The sequence below is a fragment of the Lactuca saligna genome, chromosome 2, assembly GCF_052625555.1.
Source record: "Lactuca saligna cultivar CGN05327 chromosome 2, ASM5262555v1, whole genome shotgun sequence".
Classification (NCBI taxonomy): domain Eukaryota; kingdom Viridiplantae; phylum Streptophyta; class Magnoliopsida; order Asterales; family Asteraceae; genus Lactuca; species Lactuca saligna.
In genome coordinates this window covers 95330345-95355968 of record NC_136418.1, presented here as the reverse complement: position 1 = coordinate 95355968, position 25624 = coordinate 95330345, and the positions used below count along the sequence as shown (strand labels likewise).

The 25624-nt window shown below is 34.6% G+C and overlaps 1 protein-coding gene across 1 annotated transcript; it reads left to right on the top strand.

Annotated features, from left to right (window-relative positions):
* The first annotated feature begins 18558 nt into the window (after nucleotides 1–18558).
* LOC145031210 (putative pectate lyase 8) lies at nucleotides 18559–23195 on the top strand. The gene is made up of 7 exons (XM_078979722.1): nucleotides 18559–18837; nucleotides 19041–19094; nucleotides 19713–19784; nucleotides 21180–21822; nucleotides 21948–22051; nucleotides 22158–22296; nucleotides 22534–23195. The coding sequence occupies exons 1-7, from the start codon at nucleotides 18725–18727 to the stop codon at nucleotides 22753–22755; spliced, it is 1347 nt and encodes a 448-aa protein (XP_078835848.1). The 5' UTR covers nucleotides 18559–18724; the 3' UTR covers nucleotides 22756–23195.
* The last annotated feature ends 2429 nt before the right edge of the window (nucleotides 23196–25624 follow it).

Here is a 25624-nt window from a genome sequence, read left to right as displayed (position 1 = left end):
TACAGCGGGTTTTTCGCAAAGTCGGGTTTCGCTGGAGCAGCGTTCCCAACCCGAAAGACCCTTTTTCTTGGGACTCCGGGAGCCTCAGGGCTTCCTTCAGGTGCTAGGGGGTTTACCTAGGCTTTTAGGGGCTTTTGGGAGCTTAGAGAGAGAGTTTAAAGAGAGAAAGAAGAGGGGTGAGGGGTGAGGAAATGAGGGAACCCGACACCTCTATTTATAGGGGTGGAATCTGATGGACTCGCCGAGTAGGGGGGACCTACTCACCGAGTTGGTCCATGTGGTGGCCTTCTGGTGGTGCCACGTGTCCAATTCTGGTGGTGCCACGTCACCCCCTATCGCGTATCAGCCCTCAAACTTAGAAAAATCATAACTTTCGCATACGAGCTCCGTTTTCGACGTTCTTTATATCCACGCGTAGGTAAAATCAAGATCTACAACTTTTGTTTAGACTCCATCGGCTAATTCTCGACCGATCTCAAATTTAACAGTAGGAGGCGATTAGACTGTTAAATGACCGCGAAGAGTTCATAACTCCTTCATACAGACTCCGTTTTTGTCTGTCTTTTTACCGTTGAGTACATATTAATGAGATCTTCAACTCTCAGTTAGGTCATGTAAGCCAAAAACCGCTCGAACTAAAATTCGAGTTTCAGGCCGTGCACTGCTAAGCCGAATCTTAGAAAAATCATAACTTCTTCATACGAAGTCAGATTTGGGCGTTCTTTTTATCGATGTTCTTAGTTTAACATATTCTACAAATTTTGTTTAGATTGCTAAGGCTAAAAAGTCTTCTATCGTAAATTCACTATTTACGTCTCCCGGTGCCGTGCCGGTTTTGCCGTAAAACTTCGGCGGACCATAACTTCTTCGTTATAACTCGGATTTCGGCGTTCTTTATATGTACGGAAACCTTGTGACATATTCTACAACTTGGTTAAGATTATTTATTCTAAATAATCTTTTGTCGAAAAGTCATTTTCAACCCCTATTGCCTCTAAATTGACTAGCCCGAATCTGCGGGCGTTACAATTATCTCCCCCTTAGGATGATTACGTCCCGGAATCATCAACGAAACAAGGATCTTATAATGACTCCATACATCATCTCTTCATCCTAGGTAATAATTATAACTTCTTTATTCCTTCAAGTCTATCTCTTAGACTTATTGATTGTAAGCAATACTTGATCGTGCACCTACTCTCTACCTCAGATTAGACTCCAAATTATGACCTATCTGATGGGTTTTAGCCAACACTATCATCATGTGATGCACATTTAGACTCAGGTCTCTTAAATTCTAAAACAGACTAAGCCTTCCTTCATGTTCTAATGTGATATAATCATACTTTAACATGTAGCATTTCTAGCTACCAACGAGCGCAATACTTGTATTGATCGCTTTGATTTTAATTGTTTGGTTTAAGTTGGATGCTATATCAAACTTGGTTCTCTGAACCACGTAACCTACTCATCATAGTCGGACTCAATGTGATATGACTACTAGGGTCAGGATAACAACAATCTTCTTAGTCATTACCGAAACAATGGTAACGACATACTTGAATAAAACGAAATCAATTACTGGCTCCTTGGTAACCTTGTGACTTTCCTTGATCCAAGTGTGAGTCCTGTGCTTCCGGTAGTATAGGCCTCTACTACCTTTCACACCTACTCATACTCGTTCCAAGTATTGTCTCGCAGTTTCCCAAGTCACCATGCAACAAATCACACAACAATTTCACACATCAGATAACAAAATGAAGATTTTATTATTTCTCGAAACTATTACATAGGTGTTCAAGTTTACCCTAGACTATTCCTCTACTAGGCTACATCATACGAAACTATGGCTACTGCATAATCCGATCTTTGGGTAAGAAGTCCTCATTCTTGATTCCTTGCATGGTTCTCTGCCTCGTCAAGGATCATGTGAAATGCCCTCGGCCTTGGTGGCGTTTCTGGTCTTGCTGCTTTATTTTTCCTTGGGCAGTCTCTGGACATGTGCCCCTTGCCTCCACATCTGTAGCATACTTTGTCATTATGCGTGCAGTCTTTGGAATAGTGACCAGTCCTCCCACACTTGTAACAAGTCACTTCTTCGTTGCACTTTCCACCATGCTTCTTCTTGCATCTATCACACCATCTTGCTTCACCTCCATCTGCTCCTCCAATCTTTGAGAATTTGCTTTCCTTGTTCGGCCTCGAAGATCCTTCAAACTTCCGCTTCCCTCCTACCTTATCTTTTTCTAGACCCTTTTCTCTTATCTGGGCCTCTACGTTCTTAGCTGCCCTAACAATTGCTTTCAAAGTAGTTGCCATTTTGACCATTGGGCCAAAGTCAGTGGGCAGTCCGTTAGCAAACCTATCAATCTTGGAGAGTTCAGTAGGCACCAAGTAGGGGAATAGCTTCATCCTTTCGGTGAATACGGTGGCATACTCATCAACACTCATCTTCCCTTTCTTCAGGTTCTGAAACTCATTGTTTAGGTCTATCAGATCTATCTCCGAGCAGTATTGCATTTTCAACTGTTCCAAAAACTCTTCCCACGACATCCTTAAGGCTTCTCCTCGTGGCATCGTATCTGCCAATAGCTTCCACCAGCTCAAGACTCCAGTTTTCAGCTGTCTTACTGCGAAGACAGTCTTCTGTTTCTCGTTACAGCTGCAGCTCTCAAACACCATCTCCATCTCAGAGATCCAATCCATAATCTCAACTGGCTTCGGGCTTCCTGAGAGGCTTGGTGGTTTCACACCCAAGAAATTCTTGTACATTCGCCCATCCTTGTCGTTTCTCCTCCCTGGGCCACCCCTTTAATCACCTTGAGTCCCCACTTGACTCACTTGGCGGCTGTAGTTCCCTTCTTCGGATTGCTCGGGAACTGGCTCCGTCGGTTCAACATGTATGGTAGGTTCATCCCTATTCAACATCTGTCTCATTTCTTCCCTTTGTTCAACTAACATAGCCCGAATCATGGCTTGAACTCCATCCATGGTGACTGGCTCAGGCGCAACTTCTTCAACAACAGGTATTTGCTGAACCACTGGGGGTTGGTTCCTATCTCCATTTGCATTCCTAGCTCCACTACGGGTTCTTGCCATATTGATCTATACACCGAATAAGGTGAATCTAGACCTTTACTTAGGATTGATGTTTAAATCATCCTTATCACTCCGAAACGTTTATATGCTAGTTCTAATATCGTATTCGTACGTTTAGAATCCTAGACACATAAGGTTTCCAGATCCGGTCGGCAACAGACCATAGATCCGATCAAACTATAGCATCATTTAGCACGTAAAAGGAATTTAGGCATCATTCCTAAAATAAGCTAGTGCTTGTGTCTATTCATGTGCATTACCTAAATATATTTGACACACTCCTCACAATCATTACTTAGCATTCTAAGTTTAAGTCTAGAAATAAATCCATATTCCTAGTTCGCTTAAACTAATGCTCTGATACCAACTGTAACATCTCCAAAATCACGGCCAGAAAAGACCGATTTTGTTTATGCTTTATAAAAATCAGAGTACTTAATTTTATAAAAAGGTTGCGGAATTTGTTCCCAGAAAAATACGACAAATACGTTATTAAAACATTTTCGAAGAAACATATTTTTATTCATCTTAAAACGTTTGGGATGTCATCGTTAATACAGAAACATAAGCATAAACAGAACTTACAATTATTTACACTAGTGATCTACATCTCTTTAAATCTCTCAGTGTAATGTCACTTCATATCGCCACCTGTGATGTAAATAAACTGAGTGGGTCAGGTTGGGAAACCTGGTGAGTACATAGGGTTTTCAACCCACAATAATATAGTTATTATGTTTAAACAATCAAACAATCAACCCAATTACCCATCCCCATTATCTTCTTTTAGTCTTCCCTAAAGATATTATCTCAAGGGTCATCTCCTATATCATATTTACTTCTCATCTCCTTACATCGTATTTCCTTACATGATTGTTCCTACGAACTTTACCTAAGGATCATCGCCTACATTGCATAGACAATACTAATCCGAGGATTACTCCCTCAATATGTGTCTAGCAAGAGTTAGGGTATCATCGCATGATTACGCAGCCACAACATCGCCTGGACTTGTAAATCATGATAAGGGTTAGTCTATCATCACATGAATACGTAGCCACAACATCGCCTGGACTCATAATTCATAATAAGGGTTAGACTATCATCGCATGAATACGTAGTTACAACATCGCCTGAACTCATAATTCATCACCTACAGGTTACTAGCCTGCTGGTGTTTCCACGGGGTTGTCTATAATAGTCCGCGGTCGCCATCTATACTCTGGTAGATGACTACTTCTCCAAATTGTCGGACAAGGTTGTAGTATCCTACATCACCGATTCATAATCACCTATCTATCATCACCTTCCTATCATCACCTATCTCTCATTATTTTATTTCATCACTCACCAACTATTTCATCTACCCATGTTTTATCCCAACATATTTGTAGATATAAAATAAATATATACAGTTTAAATCATTTAAAACATGTATAAATCATTCATCCATCATAGACAACAAGTATTCAGACAATATGTACACATAGCACGTAATTTATATTAAAATACTTCATATCTATGTGTAAGATGAAAGGGACCATGCACTCACCTGAAAGGTGGTGACTGAGCACTCGGACAGCGCTTCGATACTCTCAAAACGATATTCCTTCGATAAAACCTAGTACCAGTACCACTAGGGTTTAGTCTAACGATAACTGTGACTAATTAATAGTCTGACTATTATTATTGTTATATAAGCGTTAAATAACACTCAATATAACTCATAATAATAGCCCAAATACTCATTACAAGTTCCTAATAATGTTACTATATTAAAACATAAGCTATACTAAAGATAGCATAGGCATAGCTTACTTACAGCGGGTTTTTCGCAAAGTCGGGTTTCGCTGGAGCAGCGTTCCCAACCCGAAAGACCCTTTTTCTTGGGACTCCGGGAGCCTCAGGGCTTCCTTCAGGTGCTAGGGGGTTTACCTAGGCTTTTAGGGGCTTTTGGGAGCTTAGAGAGAGAGTTTAAAGAGAGAAAGAAGAGGGGTGAGGGGTGAGGAAATGAGGGAACCCGACACCTCTATTTATAGGGGTGGAATCTGATGGACTCGCCGAGTAGGGGGGACCTACTCACCGAGTTGGTCCATGTGGTGGCCTTCTGGTGGTGCCACGTGTCCAATTCTGGTGGTGCCACGTCACCCCTATCGCGTATCAGCCCTCAAACTTAGAAAAATCATAACTTTCGCATACGAGCTCAGTTTTCGACGTTCTTTATATCCACGCGTAGGTAAAATCAATATCTACAACTTTCGTTTAGACTCCGTCGGCTAATTCTCGACCGATCTCAAATTTAACAGTAGGAGGCGATTAGACTGTTAAATGACCGCGAAGAGTTCATAACTCCTTCATACGGACTCCGTTTTTGTCTGTCTTTTTACCGTTGAATTCCTATTAATGAGATATTCAACTCTCATTTAGGTCACGTAAGCCAAAAACCGCTCGAACTAAAATTCGAGTTTCAGGCCGTGCACTGTTAAGCCGAATCTTAGAAAAATCATAACTTCTTCATACGAAGTCAGATTTGGGCGTTCTTTTTATCGATGTTCTTAGTTTAACATATTCTACGAATTTTGTTTAGATTGCTAAGGCTAAAAAGTCTTCTATCGTAAATTCACTATTTACGTCTCCCGGTGCCGTGCCGGTTTTGCCGTAAAACTTCAGCGGACCATAACTTCTTCGTTATAACTCGGATTTCGGCGTTCTTTATATGTACGGAAACCTTGTGACATATTCTACAACTTGGTTAAGATTATTTATTCTAAATAATCTTTTGTCGAAAAGTCATTTTCAACCCCTATTGCCTCTAAATTGACTAGCCCGGATCTGCGGGCGTTACACTTTTTACCTCCAAAAGCTCTGAAATATGATTATGATGCAAGATCTTGAAGCCCCCTCCTGTTCCAAGTATGCTAGACCAACCCTCCTCTTTGAAATGAACACTAGAGAGCACAAAAACACACCTTAAGAGATCACAAAATGATTCCTCAAAGCTCCCAGCAGTAGAATGACGTTTAAGGGTAGTGGAGGCTCTCCAGGCTTTAGCCCCAAAGGCTTAAAGTCGTTTATATAGGCCTCAAGTCCGTCATTAGGGTTTTCTGGCCCCTGACGCGTACGGCCCGCATACATCCTGGTACGCCCAGCGTACCTCCCAACACCCGCGTCCATGAAAGGCCCTAGTAAGCTAAGCGTACGCCTAGGTACGCCCAGCGTACTAAGCGACCAAAAATGCAACAATTTAAAATTTAAAGGGGTTCATGACATACCTTTTTATTTTGGATGTTACACATGAACTGAGCCCCTATGTCAACTCGATCCGGTGTATTAAGAGGTTGAATCGAAAATTTATTAAAATTACATTTTGCCTTGATATCTTCTTTGGTTTACCATTGGCTCGTCATATGCACTTTTCTCATGTTCGTGGCTTGTTTTCTGTTTCCAAGTTTTGGAGTCTCGATTTCTTCTAATCATTCTGAACAATTAATGTGCTTTGATTGTAGAGATGAACTTGTGAATCGTTCATATGTATTGAGTTTTATCACAAAGATTGATTATGATCAAGTCAAAACAAAGAAGTCGGAAACTGATCTCTTGATTTTGAAAATTGGTCAAGCACTTTGGAGTTTCTGTGAAGAACAGTTGGTTTACCAATTTTTTGATTCAAAATTTGGTGCTTAAATTGTCAATTTGGTGTTTGATTTTGAAAAGTCAAACTGTAAAAAAGTCGACATTTGTGTTTTTGGCTTGGTTTCAAAATCGATTTGTGTTTGATTAGTTGAACAAAGGTTCGCTATGGTATAATGGGATGTTGATTCTATTTTGAAGATTATTGGAATTGATATATCAAAGTCAAGTTTGGCTGAATGAAAAGCGACGAATTTTTTTTTTTTTTTTGGAATCGAAGGCTTGAAGTTAACAGTCTATTGATCTAAGTGTTGGGAATTGCCGATTGCATATTTGATTTCAAAACCGAGTGGTCGATTGATTTTGACGTTGACGAGTTCGAAATCAAGGATCAAGATTTGGTATCAAATGTTTTTTTTTGAGACTGCAATCGAAATGTTGATGTTTGGATTGGAGTCGACTGTGGAATGTTTGGAGTAAAAAAAACATAAAAATCGAATTTTTATTTGTCGATTTAGTGAATTTTAATTCTAGTTTTTTTCATGTTGATAGCAAATGGCTTGATATTGAGATTTGGAAGAGTCGATACTTGATGATTCCAATTGAAGTGCTGATGTCGATTTGGATTGTGTTGGAAAGACGAAACAGATAACTAGATTGATTTCAATGGTTGATTGGTTGAAATAAGTGATCATTGTTTTGGGAAGAAGGTTGATGGCGATTAGTTATGATTGAATGCTTGGAAGAGTAATTTTGATGGTTTCAGGTTGAACAAATATCGACTTGTGTATAAGTAACGAAGGTTGTGATATTGTTTGAAGAAATTCGATTGATGATGGTTGGATAGAGAAGTGACGTTGATTTTGAATGTATGGAGTCGATTGTTGGGTTTGTTAGTCAAATTGTATTTGGTAATGGTCGACTTTATAGATTGATTTTAGATCTGGATTTGGTGATGTTAAGTTGCTATTGATGAAAAGCGAAGGTTTTGGTAACTAGAAGCAAAGGACGAACATTTTGCGGTCGATGGTCGTAATCAGATTTCTAAGGTTGTAAGGATCGTGTTCGAAGATTTTCGATCGCAAAGGGAACCAAAGGTTTTTTTGGGTGTCGACATTTGCAACTGATTCACAAAACGGAGAAGAAACCAAAAGTTTCGAAATTGGTCCTTAAAATTTCGACAACTTGACAGTTTATATACATTTTGAAATGAGGACTAAATTTTCGATATTTTGTAGAATTGGGAAAAAATTTCGAAGTTGGTCCCTGATGTTTTGAAATTTCGACAGAATATACCAAATTTCGAAAATGGGGTTATAAAGTTGAGAAATTGAGGAATATTCTTTTTTGGTCCCTACATTTGGTGTAAACTTACATTTTATGCCCAATTTCGCAAATGGGGGAGTGTTTCGCATCTTTAGCTGTTTTTTGTGCAACGAGTCCCTGAAGAATTCAGAAAATGACAATTTTTACCCGAATTTTGGAGAACCTTGCAACTCTCACCGAAAAGTCGAAAATTTTCACAAATTGGAAAATTTTTCGAGGCTTTTTTTTTATTGTTTTTCCGTGCAAGATTTTCAAGGTTTCATTTTTGGCACACATCAAGGGGGAGTGTTGTAAAGTTCATTCCTCGGGAACTTCTCACCTTTAATGATTATAAAAATAGGGAGAATGATGGGTATTCTAAGCGGGTTTTTCGAGTATTCATTGCGGATCTGAAGACCGGTATTAATTCGAGGGGGAGTTTGGTTTTGATCGCGCGAGTGCGTTAGATATTGAAGTCTGACATCCATTCCTAACTTTGAGGGTGAGAATGTTAGGGTGCAAAGTTAAGCTTGGATGTATTTGTGCTTTACCCACTTATATTGTGTAATAAGTTGTCTTTCCTATAAATAGGAAGTGGGTGACATTCATTTATGTAATGATCATTTTTTAGTGTTAGATTAGAGAGAGAATTTGTACAAGACCCATTTCTATGTTCTTTTTAGATCTAATAAGAGCTTAACAAGATTTATTTACTCCATGTGTTCTTGAGTTTGTATGATGATTCACTAGATCTTTTCTAATTTCGCATATGCCATCATAATCAACACCACTACACTTTTTGTAGCTCATAAGCAATTTTCCCATGATGTTTAACAATAATAACCGGGTTTTGGTATAACATGGTGTATTGACAACTTTAGCCCAAAATAACAATGATTTTTCCAGCTTTAATGAGAGTTATGTTTCTTCATTTTGCAATACCATTTTATTGTGGAGTTCTAACTGCCAAGAAATTCTGAGAGGTTCCTGAGACTAAGCAAAAATCCTCCGGAGAGGAGTTTCTGAATTCAATTTCATGATCACTACATAATTTCCTTACTTTATGATCATAGAGGACTTCCCGCTACTTAATGAGAGCAATGATTTCATCAACGGCATGACTATTCTTTCTTAAAAAGGTTACCTACGTAAACCTTGAAAATTCATCCACAATGACAATAGTATATTCTTTCTCAACTCTTAACTTAACCGGAACTGGTACAAAAAGGTCCATATGAAGGAGATGAAAAGGTTTGATGATTGAAGAATAGGACTTTGGATTGAACGAAGACTTCATTTTCTTCCATTTTCCACACGCTGACCATAGTTTGTCCTTAATAAATTGCATCTTAGGAATTCCTCTCACAAGTTGATTCCCTACAGCCGTTGTCTAACTACCAAATATGCTTTTTACCCAGAAACTAAGATGTACCGTAAGTCCAAAAATATATATACCGACCTATTTACGAAGGATCACTAAGAAAATATGTTATAACAGTCATCAGGGAGACAGTTCAATGAGTTTCCTTTTTTGATCCACTTATCATTTCAATTCATGATATTATCAACATGAACAAAGCTCTTTTCAAAAGTGCACTCACTGACTTTGTGAGAGGCTTCACTACATCGATAATAAACTTTAATTCCAAGATTCTTTCCTTTAACATTAGATTTTTTTATTTCTTTTTAACTGCTAAATCTAAAGAACATTGATTATTTAACATAATAATTCTTGATTTACTTCTAGAATAAGGAATGTTATCAAGGGTATACTCATATACTACCTTGTCATGACACTCATGATCCTTTGAAGAGTTATCAGGAGTAGAAGGCTTTAATTGATCTTCAGGTTCAGAATTGCTAACTGAGCACTAAGGAAACATGCTAAGAGCTTCGTTTACAAAATAAACTTCACCATCACATTTAGGAAACTTTAGCAAAATCTTAGTGGATGGAAGAACATACTCACGATGAGAAGGTTGGAGAGAAGGATCAAGAGCAGATAATTTAGAAACAGATCTAGTAATGTCATTAGAATCAATAGAGTGGTGATTATTAATTACTATTTGATTTATAAAATAAGAACTCACAAATCTACTCTTAAAGTCTTCTTTCAAGCAGCCAACTATATAAAAGGTTTGGTTAGTGTCAACTTTTGTTAAAGAAACAACACCTTCTATACCACCTCTAAGAATTTTCTTACACTGATCTGGAATCTGTGCATTAATGATTCTTGTGACATTAAAGTGAGAGGTTGCATAATAATTCAAAACAAGTTGAGTGCGATTAGCACGATTAACAAAATTTTCTTTTCCAGTGTTAAGAAAATTATTAGTTAGCGAGATACAAGTGTTTTCCTTTTTTATAATAGAAAGAGATTTATCTAGAAAGGAGAGTTTTTCTTTGAGAATATTTAGCTCAAGACTGAGAAGATTTTTTTATTTGAGATCAATAAATTGAAACGTAAGAGACTGATCATGTCATCTTTTTTGATATTATCAATAGAGGAAAGATTAACATGATTTTTTACATGAAATGTTGATATATCGTCCCATTCTGACTTGAGGTCTTTAGCAGTGTGAGGATAACCAACATTAAGGATCCTAACATTGTCATGTGAAGTGTCGCAAGAGATTCAGCAATCTGATCCACCAGAAAATTAACTTCATCGTCTGAAGAGTTTTCCATTTCAAAAGAAGATGATAAAGTGGTCATCATCTCTTGAGCAGTTGAGCAGTTTCAGACCAAACGCTAGACAGAAAAAGTGATTGAGTTTCCAATAACGATTCTAGCCTTTACATCGAGATTTAGCATCCTTTTCTCTTCTTTGTTATAACCAGGAACAAATTTCCCTCTTAGCTTACTGCTTGATGCACCATCACGGGATGATTGATGCATAGCAGTTATAGGAAATTTGTTGACGACGTCGAGCATATCGAAATCCATGAACTCTAGAACTTTAATGGCCTTTGATTTCCAATCACAGAAGTTGTGTTTGTTAAACGGAGGGATCTTGTTATAGACAGTTGAATTTGGAATAAACAAAGTCAACAGAATTAATTAAGTGTATCGCAAACCCGCTCTGATACCAATTGAAGGTTTGTATCGATCAGATACACTTCAAGTATGAATAACAAACGTAAAACTAATCTAAGAAAAATAATAAACAAAGAGTAAATAACACAGAAGTTCTCCAAATTGTTCCTTCACCAAAAAGAGTTTTTTCTTCACCAAGAAGACGAGTTTCTCACAAAGACGATTGACACAAATCCACAATCACAACATTAGGGTTTTCCTTAATGTTCTATACATACTAATCTATACATGTATATCCCTTGATTGAAGGGATTGCATCTAATCTATATTAAGAACTGATCTTATCATAAAGATACCAGATTTGTGATCTATTCTATACTTATCTATATCATTACCTAATATACAAAATATTGCAATCGGATAACTGAATTGTAAGCTAACGCTAATAAGCCTTATATGATGGCGCTATAGATGTAGTAGACGATGACGCTGATCTATTAGCATGTCATGTGTCTGACTTATCAAATGATAAGGTGTGACCTTACATGGATAGACTGAGACAAACCCCAAATATACCTCTCTATTTTCTTATATTCTAGGATGACCATCTTGGGACATAATGTGGCAAGGTCATTGAAACGGCTTGTATATGTGGCAACATCAGCTTCCTGCATCGTCAATTTCCACAACTCCTGCTCCAGATTCTGCATCTCTTTGTGTGGATAGTACTCATTAATAATTAGTTTCTTTAACTCACTACGAGACATGTTGTTTACTAAATTAATTCCAATGATATTTGTGTAGCTGGTCCACCATCTTAGGGATTTGTCTGCAGGGTGCAGGCGGTGAACTTGACTTTACAGTCTTCCAGACAAAAGCTTATCTAAAAAATAAACTCCAAATTTTCTATCCACCTGGTCAGCCTAATTACACCTTTATTTCCATGGAATAGTTTTAGCTTATAGTTCATAAAATCTTTATATGAACAGACCTTGGTTGTACCTCGATTATCTCTTTGTGAATTCTCACCTTTGTTGCATCCTAATCCTAAGTTCCTTGGGGTTTCTAGGTTTGCTATTGCATCAGCAATGCATTGGGCCACTAGTGCCTTAATCACAGCCGAGCTCATAGTTTCGGGATTGGTTTCAGGTTATCTAGGGTTTTTTCTAGTGCGAGACATGATTCTAAATTTATGGCGTATGTTAGTTGTTATAATAAATTTTGAGCTTTACTTTGATACATTTAGTTAAGAGAATTAACTTTATCAAGTAAACAATCAAACAAGTAACACAATAAACATTAAGATCACACAAATTTCATTAATTTCCATAAACTTTCACATAAGATTTTCCAAAAAGAGTGTACAATAGTGTGGTTTGAGTAGGAAAAGTGTCTATTTTACAACAAAAGACGTAGCGTTTTCCTATTATCTGCAACATTACTATTCCTTCCCTCAAACCCAAAAATCATAGTTCTTAGTTCCCTAGGCTAGAACTTGATGGGTTTTGAGCAAAACATACATTCATATATGTGCATGCAACCCTGAATTGATTGGATCTAAGTTTTATGTAATTGAACATGCAAACTTGAAAACAAAAGAAGAAACCCTAGGTTTTATATTATTTATAGTTGGTTTAATAAATCCCACTTTATACCATATTACTTCTGATGCTTTGGCTTATTATAGATTAAACATTTTATTTTGAATTATAGGTTAATCAACCTTTGTTTCGGATTATGAAATAATATTTCCCTTGTTGTAGATTGAGGGTTAGTAAACCCTTGATATTGGATTTGGTTATTTAGTTACGTGGATATAAACTTCAAGTTATTAAAGTCTTGTGGTTTTGGTTTGTGTCATTTATATACTTGTTTTTTCTTAATTAGGGACGTTATATAACCTTTGTTATTTATTATTTGTGTCTTAGTACTCTATTGTTTTGCTTTTTATACTTATTGAGTTTGATGATGTTATATTGATTTTAGGGGTTGGTATCGAGTTTAATGCTTTTCATCATCATTAATCCTGATGCTCACACTTTTTTTCAAGTGCTCTATTTATCTTCCAAATGCTCCATCAAAACCTAATGCTCCATGAGAATGATCCACATGCTCAAGTTATATTTAACATCATCCTTATGCATAAGTAGAGGTCCGATAAACATGTATGGGCAAGGGGAGATGGATACCCTACTTCATAGTTTATTGCTCATATAAAAATTGGTGACATTATTTCATTCATGAGTTAGGAGCTTAGCCATCACGGATTTAGAGTATGAGATCGATAAGGGTGGTAATAAATGCATGCGTTTCATATTAATTGTATATTATTCCTTGTTTACCCTTTTGAGTTTTGGATATGATTTCTTATATTTTTTTTCTAACTAATGGTTAGACTTTGATTGTGATTAGAGCAATATGTCTTAAAAACTATTTTATTTATAGTTGGTTCAATAAATCCCACTTTATACCTTATTACTTCTTAAGCTTTGGTTTATTATAGATTAAACATTTTATTTGGAATTATAGATTAATCAACCTTTTGTTTTGGATTATGAAATATTAATTCCCGTGTTATAGATCGATGTTTAGTAAACCCTTGATATTGGATTTGGTTATTACGTTATGTGGATATAAACTTTAAGTATTAAACTCTTATGGTTTTGGTTGGTGTCATTTATATTCTTGTTTTTTCTTAATTAGGGACTTTATATACCCCTTGTTATTGATTATTTGAGTCTTGGTACTCTTTTTTTTATTATACTTATGGAGTATGATGATCTTATATAGATTTTGGGGGTTGGTATCGAGTATAATGATCTTTATCATCATTACACATGATGCTCACACTTTCTTTCAAGTGCTCCATTTATCTTCCAAATGCTCCATTGAAACCTAATGCTCCATGAAAATAATCCAAATGCTCAAGTTATATTTAACATCATCCCTATGCATAAGTAGAGTTCCGAAACTCCATATATGGGCAAGGGGAGATGGATATCCTACTTCATAGTTTATTGCTCATATAAAAGTTGGTGACATTAATTCATTCATGGGTTAGGAGCTTAGCCATCAGGGATTTAGAGTATGAGATCGATAAGGGTGGGAATAAGTGCATGCATCGCATATTATTTGTATATTATACCTTTTTTACCGTATTGAGTTTCGGATATGATATCTTATATTTTTTTCTAACTAATGGTTAGACTTTGATTGTGATTAGAGCTATATGTCTTTAAAACTATTTTATTTATAGTTGGTTCAGTAAATCCCACTTTATACCTTATTACTTATTATGCTTTGGTTTATTATAGATTAAACATTTTATTTGGAATTATAGGTTAATCAACCTTTTGTTTTGGATTATGAAATAATAATTCCCTTATTATAGATTGAGGGTTACTAAAACCATGATATTGGATGTAGTTATTATGTTATGTGGATATAAACTTTAAGTTATTAAACTCTTGTGGTTTGGTTTGTGTCATTTATATTCTTGGTTTTTCTTAATTACGGACTTTATATACACTTTGTTATTGATTATTTGAGTCTTGGTACTCTACTGTTTTGTTGATTATACTTATTGAGTTTGATGATGTTATATTGATTTTGGGGGTTGGTATCGAGTTTAATGATTTTTATCATCATTACACCTGATGCTCACACTTTCTTTCAAGTGCTCCATTTATCTTCCAGATGCTCCATCGTAACCTAATGCTCCATGAGAATGATCCAAATGCTCAAGTTATATTAAAGATCATCCTTATGCATTACTAGAGGTCCGCTACTCCTTTATGGGCAAGGGGAGAAGCATACCCTACTTCATAGTATTTTGCTCATATAAAAATTGGTGACATTATTTCATTCATTATTTAGGAGCTTAGCCATCAGGGATTTAGAGTATAAGATCAATAGGGGCGAGAACAAATGCATGCATTGCATATTAATTGTATATTATTCATTGTTTACGCTTTCAAGTTTTGGATATGATTTCTTATATTTTTTTTCTAACTAATGGTTAGACTTTGATTGTGATTAGATCTATGTCTTAAAAACCATATTATTTATAGTTGGTTCAATAAATCTCACTTTATATCTTATTACTTCTTATGCTTTGGTTTATTATAGATTAAACATTTTATTTAGAATTATAGGTTAATCAACCTTTTGTTTTGGATTATGAAATAATAATTCCATTTGTATTGATTGATGGTTAGTAAACCCTTGATATTGGATTTGGTTATTACGTTATGTGGATATATACTTTAAGTTATTAAACTTTTGTGGTTTTGGTTTGTGTCATTTATATGCTGGTTTTTTCTTAATTAGGGACTTTATATACCCTTCGTTATTGATTATTTGAGTCTTGGTAATCTACTGTTTTGTTTATTATACTTATGGAATTTGATGACCTTATAATAAATTTGGGGGTTGGTATCGAGTTTAATGATTGCCATCATCATTACACCTGGTACTCACACTTTCTTTCAAGTGCTCTATTTATCTTCCAAATGCTCCGTCGAAACTTAATGCTCGATGAGAATGATCCAAATGCTCAAGTTATATTTAACATCATCCTTATGCATAAGTAGAGGTCCGCTACTCCTTGTATGGGCAAGGGTAGATGAATACCCTACTTCATAGTTTATTGCTCAAATAAAAATTGGTGACATTATTTCATTCATGAGTTAGGAGCTTAGCCATTAGGGATTTAGAGTATGAGATCGATAGGGGTGGGAATAAATGTTTGCATCGTATGTTAATTGTATACTATTCCTTATTTACACTTTTGTGTTTTGGATATAATTTCTTATATTTTTTTTCTAACTAATGGTTAGACTTTGATATTGATTAGAGCTATATTTCTTAAAAACTATTTTATTTATAGTTGGTTCATTAAATCCCACTTTGTAGCTTATTACTTTTTATGCTTTGGTTTATTATAGATTAAACATTTTGTTTGGAATTATAGGTTAATCAACCTTTTGTTTTGGATTATGAAATAATAAATCCCTTGTTAGTGATTGATGGTTAGTAATCCCTTATTATTGGATTTGGTTATTACGTTATGTGGATATAAACTTTAAGTTATTAAACTCTTTGTGGTTTTGGTTTGTGTCATTTATATACTTGTTTTTCCTTAATTAAGGATTTTATATACCCTTTGTTATTGATTATTTGAGTCTTGGTACTCTACTATTTTGTTTGTTATACTTATGGAGTTTGATTATGTTATATTGATTTTTAGGGTTGGTATCGGGTCTAATGAAATTCATCATCATTACTCAATAAGCCAACATTATGTATTGTTAGTTGGCAATTTTGTTGCCTAAATTATTTTGACTTGTACTCAGATTGAAGACTTAGAAGTTGCTAGAAGATATCGATGACAATTTAAAGGCCTTAATTTTTGAGGTTCCTTTTAAACTTTTGATGATTGTTAAATTGATTACTAGATCGTTCATTTAGACAAAACTTTATATTTTTTGTACTTTGGGGCTTAATTTTGCACACAAGTATTTTGAAGTATTTTATACATAATGATGTCGTATTTTCCACATAAATTGAGATAAAATTTAATTTAAAGAAAATCTAACTATTTTAAATCTTTTTAAAACCGCCCCATAGAGGGGTGTTTCATTTTTACATTATTGAGTACCAAGTGGTAATGTGTAGCTTAGTAATTTGGTTGATGGATCTTGCATGCCTTGACTACTAGGTTAGGATGGTTATTCAAGCCTTATTTGGTTGAATAATTACGACATCCTGAGTCTTTTTTTTCCAGTTATTTGACTTGAAATCTATGATAACCAATGGTGTCTATGAATGTTGTTTCATGAGGGGTGATGATATTAACACTTTTGTCAACAATTGTGTTGGTACTAGGTGTAGCCGATGTTGAAATGGGTGTTTCGAAGTTGGCTTTTTATGGGCGTGGGTTGAGTGGTTAGTGTTGTTTCTATGTTTGGAAAAATTAGGAATGAGGGCGTTATGGCCTTATGGGTGTTAATCCTTGAGGTTTGGTTGTTGGTGTAGCCTTGAGCGTCCCCATTGGATGGATGGAACTTGGATTGATATCAGCCTTCTACTTACCACCCATGTTTCATGATCATAGTAGTTGTCATTACGGATGATGCTAATGATGCAACCAAGTCCCGGAGGGAGAGGGTTTAGATAGATGGGTATAGAGTATAGAGTCTTCTTGCTTGAGTTGATTGTTCAAAGACCCATTGATAATAAAGAAAAGACTAAGATCTGAGAGCAATAAAGAGAATTAGGAAGTAAATTGTTATTTGTTGATACCTCCTATAAATGAGGTATTTATAGTTTTAGTGAGTGGGCAATGTTTGTCTCATCATATGATTTATGAGGCCCTATCGTGTATGATTTTGCATGTGATTGTGGGTGTGCACAATTCTTTGTAAGAATTTGGTGAGATGATTTTGATGCTCATGCCTTCTTTTAGGTTCGATTGTATCGCAATCAGACTCGACCTATATCCTAGTTCCTAGGATGTCATTGTTTGGTCCAATATAATTCAACTATGTTGTTGTCCGCCTTACATTGACATGTTGGGTGGTACTCTACTAGTTATTTTGTTTATATTTGATATATGTCATGATTTCAAACAAACATAAATGTGTTTGTATGGCTTTGTTTAGAAGTTTTAGTAATGTGTGTTCCACCACTGTCTAGATATTAAAATTCCATACATATACATCTATTTTACTCTCTAGACACTTTCCTAGAACAACATGAATGATTGTTTCTTGTAGAAGGATTCATCCTGCTTCTGTACCCTCTTCATAGTTCGAACACAAAAGCAAGTTGTAGGTTCATCACTTGCACACTAATCAGATAAACCACAAATGAATTTTGGTGAGTTTTTTACTTTTTAAGCAAAATATATTCGGCATTATTTTCGGGAACCTTAAATTGGCAGATCTAGAACGCAAATGCATGTTGTAAACTCAATTCAGACTTGTTTAGTCTTAAAAATATAAAATACTTTTTATTTAATAAAAAATAAATAAAAGAAAATTCCAAACTAAGCAATTCTTGATTCAATGACCTCCGCCGAGAATTTCGGACTGCAATTGAAATCATTCTCTACGCAACTAATTAAAAAATAATAAATAAAATAAAAACTTATCCAGATAATATCCAACAATAAAATAAAATTAAAAAAAGGAAAATACGATTCCATTTTGGAATGTTTGTACGGATAATCAGGATACTGAATCCGACCCGACTCCGAACCCAAAGCCTCCTAAATAATGCTGACATGGCACAATAACTGAACCGTTATCTTTGGTTGAATAGCGTTAAGGTTAGTTATTCCGGATCTAACTAATTAGTTAAGCGTCGGTGATCGAATTAACTTAACCACAGTTAATTTGTCTTTTTAACATGTCGAAATCAAACGCCGTTAACTTTTAGCCATTTTAATGTATTCTTCTCTATAAATGAGGCCGTTAGTTGGGACTGCTGATTTGACTCCTCACTTCGTCTCTTTCCCTCTCTCTGCATACATATATATCATCCCTCACCTTATTCGGAATTCAGATCCAAACATACCAAAATTACACACACTCACTGTGTGTGAGAGTGTCAGAAAGCTTGAAGGAGAGAGGAAGAAGCTAGAGTTTTTGAAATGGCAATGGCGGTGGTTAAGGAATCGGTGTTTCGTTGTTCAATTATGTTGCTTATTGCGTCGGTTATGGTCGTCTCCGCCGCAGCCGCCGCCGGTGATAAATCGGATGTTAGGTGTGTTTCTCTTTCCCTCATTCCAATCGGTGTTTGTTTTGGTTACGACGAAGTTGAAGCTTGATTCTGATTCATAACAATGTGTATTTCCGTTTGACGTAATCTGCATTAATTGTGTTCAAATGAGTTTTTAGAATGTTGAAATGAGTTTATTAGAAATATTGAAATCGGAATGTGATATGTGAAATATGTGTATGACGCAGGGGTGTTGAAACAGAGCAGTTTCAGAGCTTGAACGTCTCATCAATGGCAGAAAGGTATACAATGAAAATCACCTCTCTCGACTTTTAATTTCTTTTAAAAATGCTTAATCGATTGAATGGAAGTTACAATGACAAAATCGAAATCGTTGAAAAACTGTAACAATTTTGAGATCTGAAACTGTTACTACTGTTATTTATCATTCGAGTCGTCGTCTTCGTTCAACCGATCCTCTGAAACAAAATCCGAAACAGCATCTTCTGGGCAGATTGGTCATTTCACACAGAATCGAGGCCGTTTTCAGTTACAATGTTATTTTATCTTTCACGCACTAAAAACACACTGCAGACACAAATCAAAATACAGTGACCACTGGTTGCAGAGTGTACTTTTTCCTTCGTCTACTTTTTTTTCCCACCACTTCCTACGTGCAATTATATGATGCATGTCGGTACTTTTACAGAATTGCCCTTGGCTCAAGATCACTTTAATGGCATTCCATTTTATGTTTGTATATGTTGTTCGTCAGTCGTCAGTCGTCACTTTCATTTCTCTCTCACTCACATTCCGAAATTGTTTGTGTGTGTTTTTTCTTTAATGCGGAAGGTTGAATGATACTGAAATTCCTATACCTCAATCATTTTCCTAATTTTAGCTTGATATTTTACAAACAGAGCAAAGATGTCTGAAGCTGTGAACGAAAATGCTGTTCAAGATCCTGAAGAAGTGGTCTCCATGGTTGAAATGTACAACTCTCTTTCTCTTTCTCTTTCTTTATAAATTCTCTGAATCTATGGTAAATTTGGTATAGTAATTAGAAAGAATACATGTTGAATACAAATAAATATATTTTAAAATTGAGAACCTGTTTATAATAGCATTAATTGGGTTTAAAAATAGTAGTTGAGAGACCTTGAGGGAGTATTGTTCATGTGGGTATAGGCGTACCTAAAACTCAACTCACTTTTTTGACTCTTAATTCTTCGTATCCACTTAATATAATTAATATAACTTCACATTTATAATCTCCTTTCACATAGATGAGTTATGTAAGAAACTTTTTCTTCTTTTTGTCTAGTTACACTTAACATCATTCTCAACTCACATGGGATGTTTATTCATAATCATTAAACTCATTGATTTTAATTTCAAATGGTGCACATTGTTTTGCCGGGAAGTGAGATACCTTTAAAATTATACAGAATTTTGGATTTTGATGAAATTGGAATTCGAGATTTTCTATCACATGTTTTGATTATGAAATGAAAGGAATTTAATCCATTACTAAAAAATTTTTAAAAGGAATCCAATTTATTTTTTACAATAAGATGGCATGTCACCTTGATAATATATATATATATATATATATATATATATATATATATATATATATATATATATATATTGAAATAAATGAAAACCCAAATTGAGTAGCAAACATCCTTCAATTTTGGTAAAAGACCAACAAGAGCACATGAGCACAATTATTAATAATAGTTAAAACACTGCTGCTAACTTCCTTTTTTCACACTCAAGTAAACGTACCAAACAAATCTTCTTTTTCTCGTTCTTTTTAAAAAATTACATTTTTGGTCCCTTAATATTGTTAATTTTTGTAATTTTCGTTCTTAAAACTTTTCTTTTACAGCTTTAGTCCTCGTTTGAGGTTTACTAATATTTATGGTCTTGATCCAACTAAAATGGTAATTTTTTGTATTATCCAGTATCCACCTTTGTATTTTGGTCCTAGAAGGATATTCATTTTCATTAAAACGTAGAGTAAAAACATTAAAAAACATCAAATTATGTCCATAAATACAAGAGAACACTTTAAGACAAACATTGTAAAAAATCAGTTATACTAAGAACAAAAACAGTTTTGGTCCTGAAAGGGATTTTTTTTTGGGACAATTTTAGTCCTCAAACGAAAGTGATAATTTATTAATATTGACTATAACTAAATTTTGTCCCAAAACTCATTTTTTTGTAACATAAAGCCTCAAACAAAAACAAAAACTACAAAAGAAAAAGATTTTTAAACTAAAATTACAAAAATCGAACAAAAAATGTAACTTAGTAATTTACTCTCTTTTTTTCTTTTAAAAAATAGTAATTTATCTATACTTTATAATATGAAACAGGGTAATTAAAAACAACACCGAAAGAAGAAAACTCGGATACTTCTCATGTGGAACCGGAAACCCAATCGACGATTGCTGGCGTTGCGACCCAAACTGGCAAAAAAACCGGAAACGTCTCGCCGACTGCGGCATCGGATTTGGCCGGAATGCAATCGGAGGTCGCGACGGCCGTTATTACATGGTCACAGATTCCGGCGACGACGATCCGGTGAACCCACGACCCGGCACCCTCCGCCACGCCGTCATTCAAGATACCCCTCTTTGGATCGTGTTCAAACGCGACATGGTGATTCAATTGAAGCAAGAACTTATTATGAACAGTTTTAAAACCATCGATGCTCGTGGAGTCAATGTTCATATCGCGAATGGAGCTTGTATTACTGTTCAATTTGTTACTAATGTTATTATTCATGGCTTACATATTCACGATTGTAAACCTACCGGAAATGCGCTGGTGAGAAGCTCGCCGGAGCATTTTGGGTGGCGGACGATGGCGGATGGTGACGCGATTTCGATATTCGGGTCGAGTCATATTTGGGTGGATCATAATTCGTTGTCTAATTGTGCTGATGGGCTTGTGGATGCTGTTATGGGCTCAACTGCTATCACTATTTCTAATAATTACTTCACTCACCACAATGAGGTAAAATAAAAAAATAAAAATTCTATTTTTCATCTTTTGATATTACTAATATAGTCATTTTCTCTATAACATAAATGTGAAGTGTAATAATAATAGAATGTTATTTGATGAAAATAACAATACAGGTGATGCTATTGGGGCATAGCGACTCATACACAAGGGATAAGCTTATGCAAGTCACAATTGCCTATAACCACTTCGGAGAAGGTCTTATTCAAAGAATGCCAAGGTATTTATTTATTCATAACTTTTTAAAAATATATATACATAATACTAAAATTAGACAAAAATGCAAAAACTAAAATTTGGTAAATTATTTTAAAAAAAATTGACAGATGCAGACATGGATATTTCCATGTGGTAAACAACGACTACACCCACTGGGAAATGTACGCAATTGGTGGAAGTGCAAACCCCACAATCAATAGTCAAGGCAACCGATACCTTGCTCCTGTTAATCCCTTTGCCAAAGAGGTACTACTACTTTTAACTTCCTGTACTTCTCATAATTACTTTTTTTTTTTTGTTTTCCTTTTTTGTTATTGTTCACTTTAATCTCATACCAAAAATTAAAAGAATATTTAATTTTTTTAACTTATTGTTATTACTATTATCATTATTTTGCATTCAAAGCTAGTGATTATTACATTTTTTACTCAAAGTCAAACCAACCATTATTAAATTTTAATTAATTAAAAAAAAAAATTACAGGTCACAAAAAGAGTGGATACAGCTGCAAGCCAATGGCACGGATGGAACTGGAGATCAGAAGGCGATTTACTCCTTAACGGCGCTTATTTCACTCCATCCGGCGCCGGCGCCTCCGGGAGTTACGCTAGGGCTTCAAGTTTAGGTGCCAAGTCATCTTCCATGGTCGCCACCATCACCTCCGGCGCCGGCGTCTTAAACTGCCGTAGAGGCCGCCAGTGCTAACCGCCGTTACCCTTCCGTCAATTCTCTTTTTCTTTTTTCTTTTTTCTTTTTTTCTTTTACAGCTTCCACTATCATCACCTTATATACACTACTTTTTTTATTTTTCTTTTTCATTCTTCATTTTCGAAGTTCAACCAACTGCCAAAGAGCAGATCCGTAGCGTTGTTTATGAATTATGATTATATTTCCTTCTTCATTCTACCAAAACCCATTATCCATTTATCCCCTTCTACCTACCTACCCGACCTACCCGACCCGGGTTTATTGGATTACAGGATCCGAATGTTTTAATTTTATTTATTTTGGTAATGGTAGTTTTTCTCATATGTGAATGTTAAAAACTATGAGTAATGAAAAAGGAAAAAAATAGAAAGGGGAAATTATTTGTTGTTATGGTGTATGGGTCATTGGATTGGATATATATATTGTTGATCTCTTTACTTTTTCTTGCGAATGGAAGCAAGAATCTTTTTTCTTTTTTGGATTGGTGACACGTGGTGCAATCCCTTTTAATCTTTTGATATTGAAAAGGTTTGAGGACATTATGTTATTGTGTCAACCCTTTGTAATGATCGTGTGTCGAAAGTATGATCAATCGTATAGGATTCTTTATTGAAGTTGGGCAATTTTTATAACAACTTTTTTGTTTCTTTTTGCGTAAAGTAACTAAATGTTGTAATTTGAAGCTTAAATTCGAAGCAAATCGGGTATTCTTTTCAGAGGATGTAAAGTATATTTAGAAAAATAGTTGGTATCTCAAAACTAAAAGTAAGATTTTATTGTGTATAATTATTTTTTAAAAATATATGTAAGCTTTTATAAGATTTAAAATTTCATAAATATATAAACTATAAAATAAAAACTTATAAAAGCTTTTGAAAGATATTTGAAATAATTTTTTGGATTATTAGCTTTTTTATTCTAATGTAAATTTTTTAATTCGGTTAACACAAATGGAGTTTTTTTTTTTTTTTTTTTTTTTTTTTTTTTTAAATATTTATTCAAGTTTTTTATAGCTTAAAAGTTTTCAAAAACACATGACACCAAAATAAACATAAAATATAAAAATATAAGTTATAGAAAATTAAAAATGTATTAGCTTCTTTATCAAATTAAGCCGTAGGCTTAAAGTCAAGTGGTTTAGTTGGCTAGAAAAACCCTTTCATGGTCATTGCCTTGTAATTTTGTTGATATTTATATACATGAAGATATTCAAAATATAAAAAATAAATAAAATAAATAAAATAAATAAATAAACTTAAAGCATAAAATTGAAAAATGTAAGTTAATAAACATGCACTTTACGTTCTTCATCAAAACAGATAATGTATTTTGTTTGCCTACATTGTGTCAAAGTTGTATATTTCTCTCAATTTAGTAGGAGACATAATCTTTTTAACTGATTACCGGTTAAAAATATTGTTGGCTAGTTACAATGGTGATGTTGCATTTTTTTTCCTTTGACTTGGTTGCTTCATGTGGACCAAGATCTTGATTCTTAAAAACCGGCTCATGTGATATCTCTGAATGATAATGACTCGTTTCGTCATACATGAGACGGTTGAGGGGTTGTCGAAGAAGAAAGCGAATTTGATTGCACCGGTGGGTCAGATGGATGGGAGGTGTAACTTAAACACCTGTATAATTAAAGTAAACGGTTATTTTTCAAAATAAATAAATAAATAAATAAAATAAAAGGTTCATATAATCGTGTTTGTGATGATGTTTAAAAACTTGTTTCACATACTCATGATCATGTCTACATTGGCTGAAAAATAATGTCTAAATTAATAAAATTAATTATTATTTGTAGCAATTTAAAGTTGAAGAAGTGATGAAACTTAGAGAATTTAAAGTTCAAGAAGTGATGAAACTTAGCGAATAAGGAAGCTTAAGGTGGATTTATAAATTATAATACCATATTTGGGTATTTCTAATTTAGAATAAGGAAGCAAAAGGTGGATTTATAAATTATAATAGAGTAAATTACACGAATCATCCTATGATTTAGGGTAATTTGCATGTTTAGTTTCTAACTTATTTTTTAATCTGGAAGGTCCATATTGTTTTTTTTTTGTTACACAGTTGGTCCCTGTATTATCTAAAAAGATTATTTTGTCATTGATTTATTAATTTATTTAAATAAACACACTCCCAACCCCACCCCTCTCACCTTACCTTACATACCTTAACATTTTTCTATATTTAAATAATAGTCTTTTTAGGTAATACATGGATCAAATACGTAACAAAAATAAGCAACAAGAACCAAACGCGTAACAAAAACAAACAGTACGGATTTTCCGAGTTAAAAAAATAAGTTAGGGATAAACACACAAATTACGCCAAACCATAGGGACCATTCGTGTAATTTACTCATTATAATATCATATTTGGGTATTTTTCTAATTTTCTATTTCCATTGGATATTTAGATGTCATTATACAAAATCCAAAAGAGATCCTTGAATGAAAGAAGGAGAGGATTTAGGTTTAAGGGTCATGTGAGGTGTGGGCCATGATCAGCATGTGCATGTGACTCTAATCGTGGGTAGGTCCTGTTTTCAATACATTAATATATAGATGTGGTAATGGTAATTGTAATGGTAGGGGCATTCTCCTTTTGGCTTCAATTGCATTTTCCTTTTGGCTTCAATTGCATTGCCATGTTTACATGGATTTAGTGAAGCAAACACATTCCAACATTTTCAAGGTTTTATCTTATCATGGGAAGGGTTAACGTTATTTTGTCCAATTAGGTAAGATAATTTTATTTTTATAAGTACTAATCCATAATAAATTTAAAAGCTATTGTACTAGAATCATTGGATAATAGGTGGATTAAGTTAAATATAAATATATCATGCGTA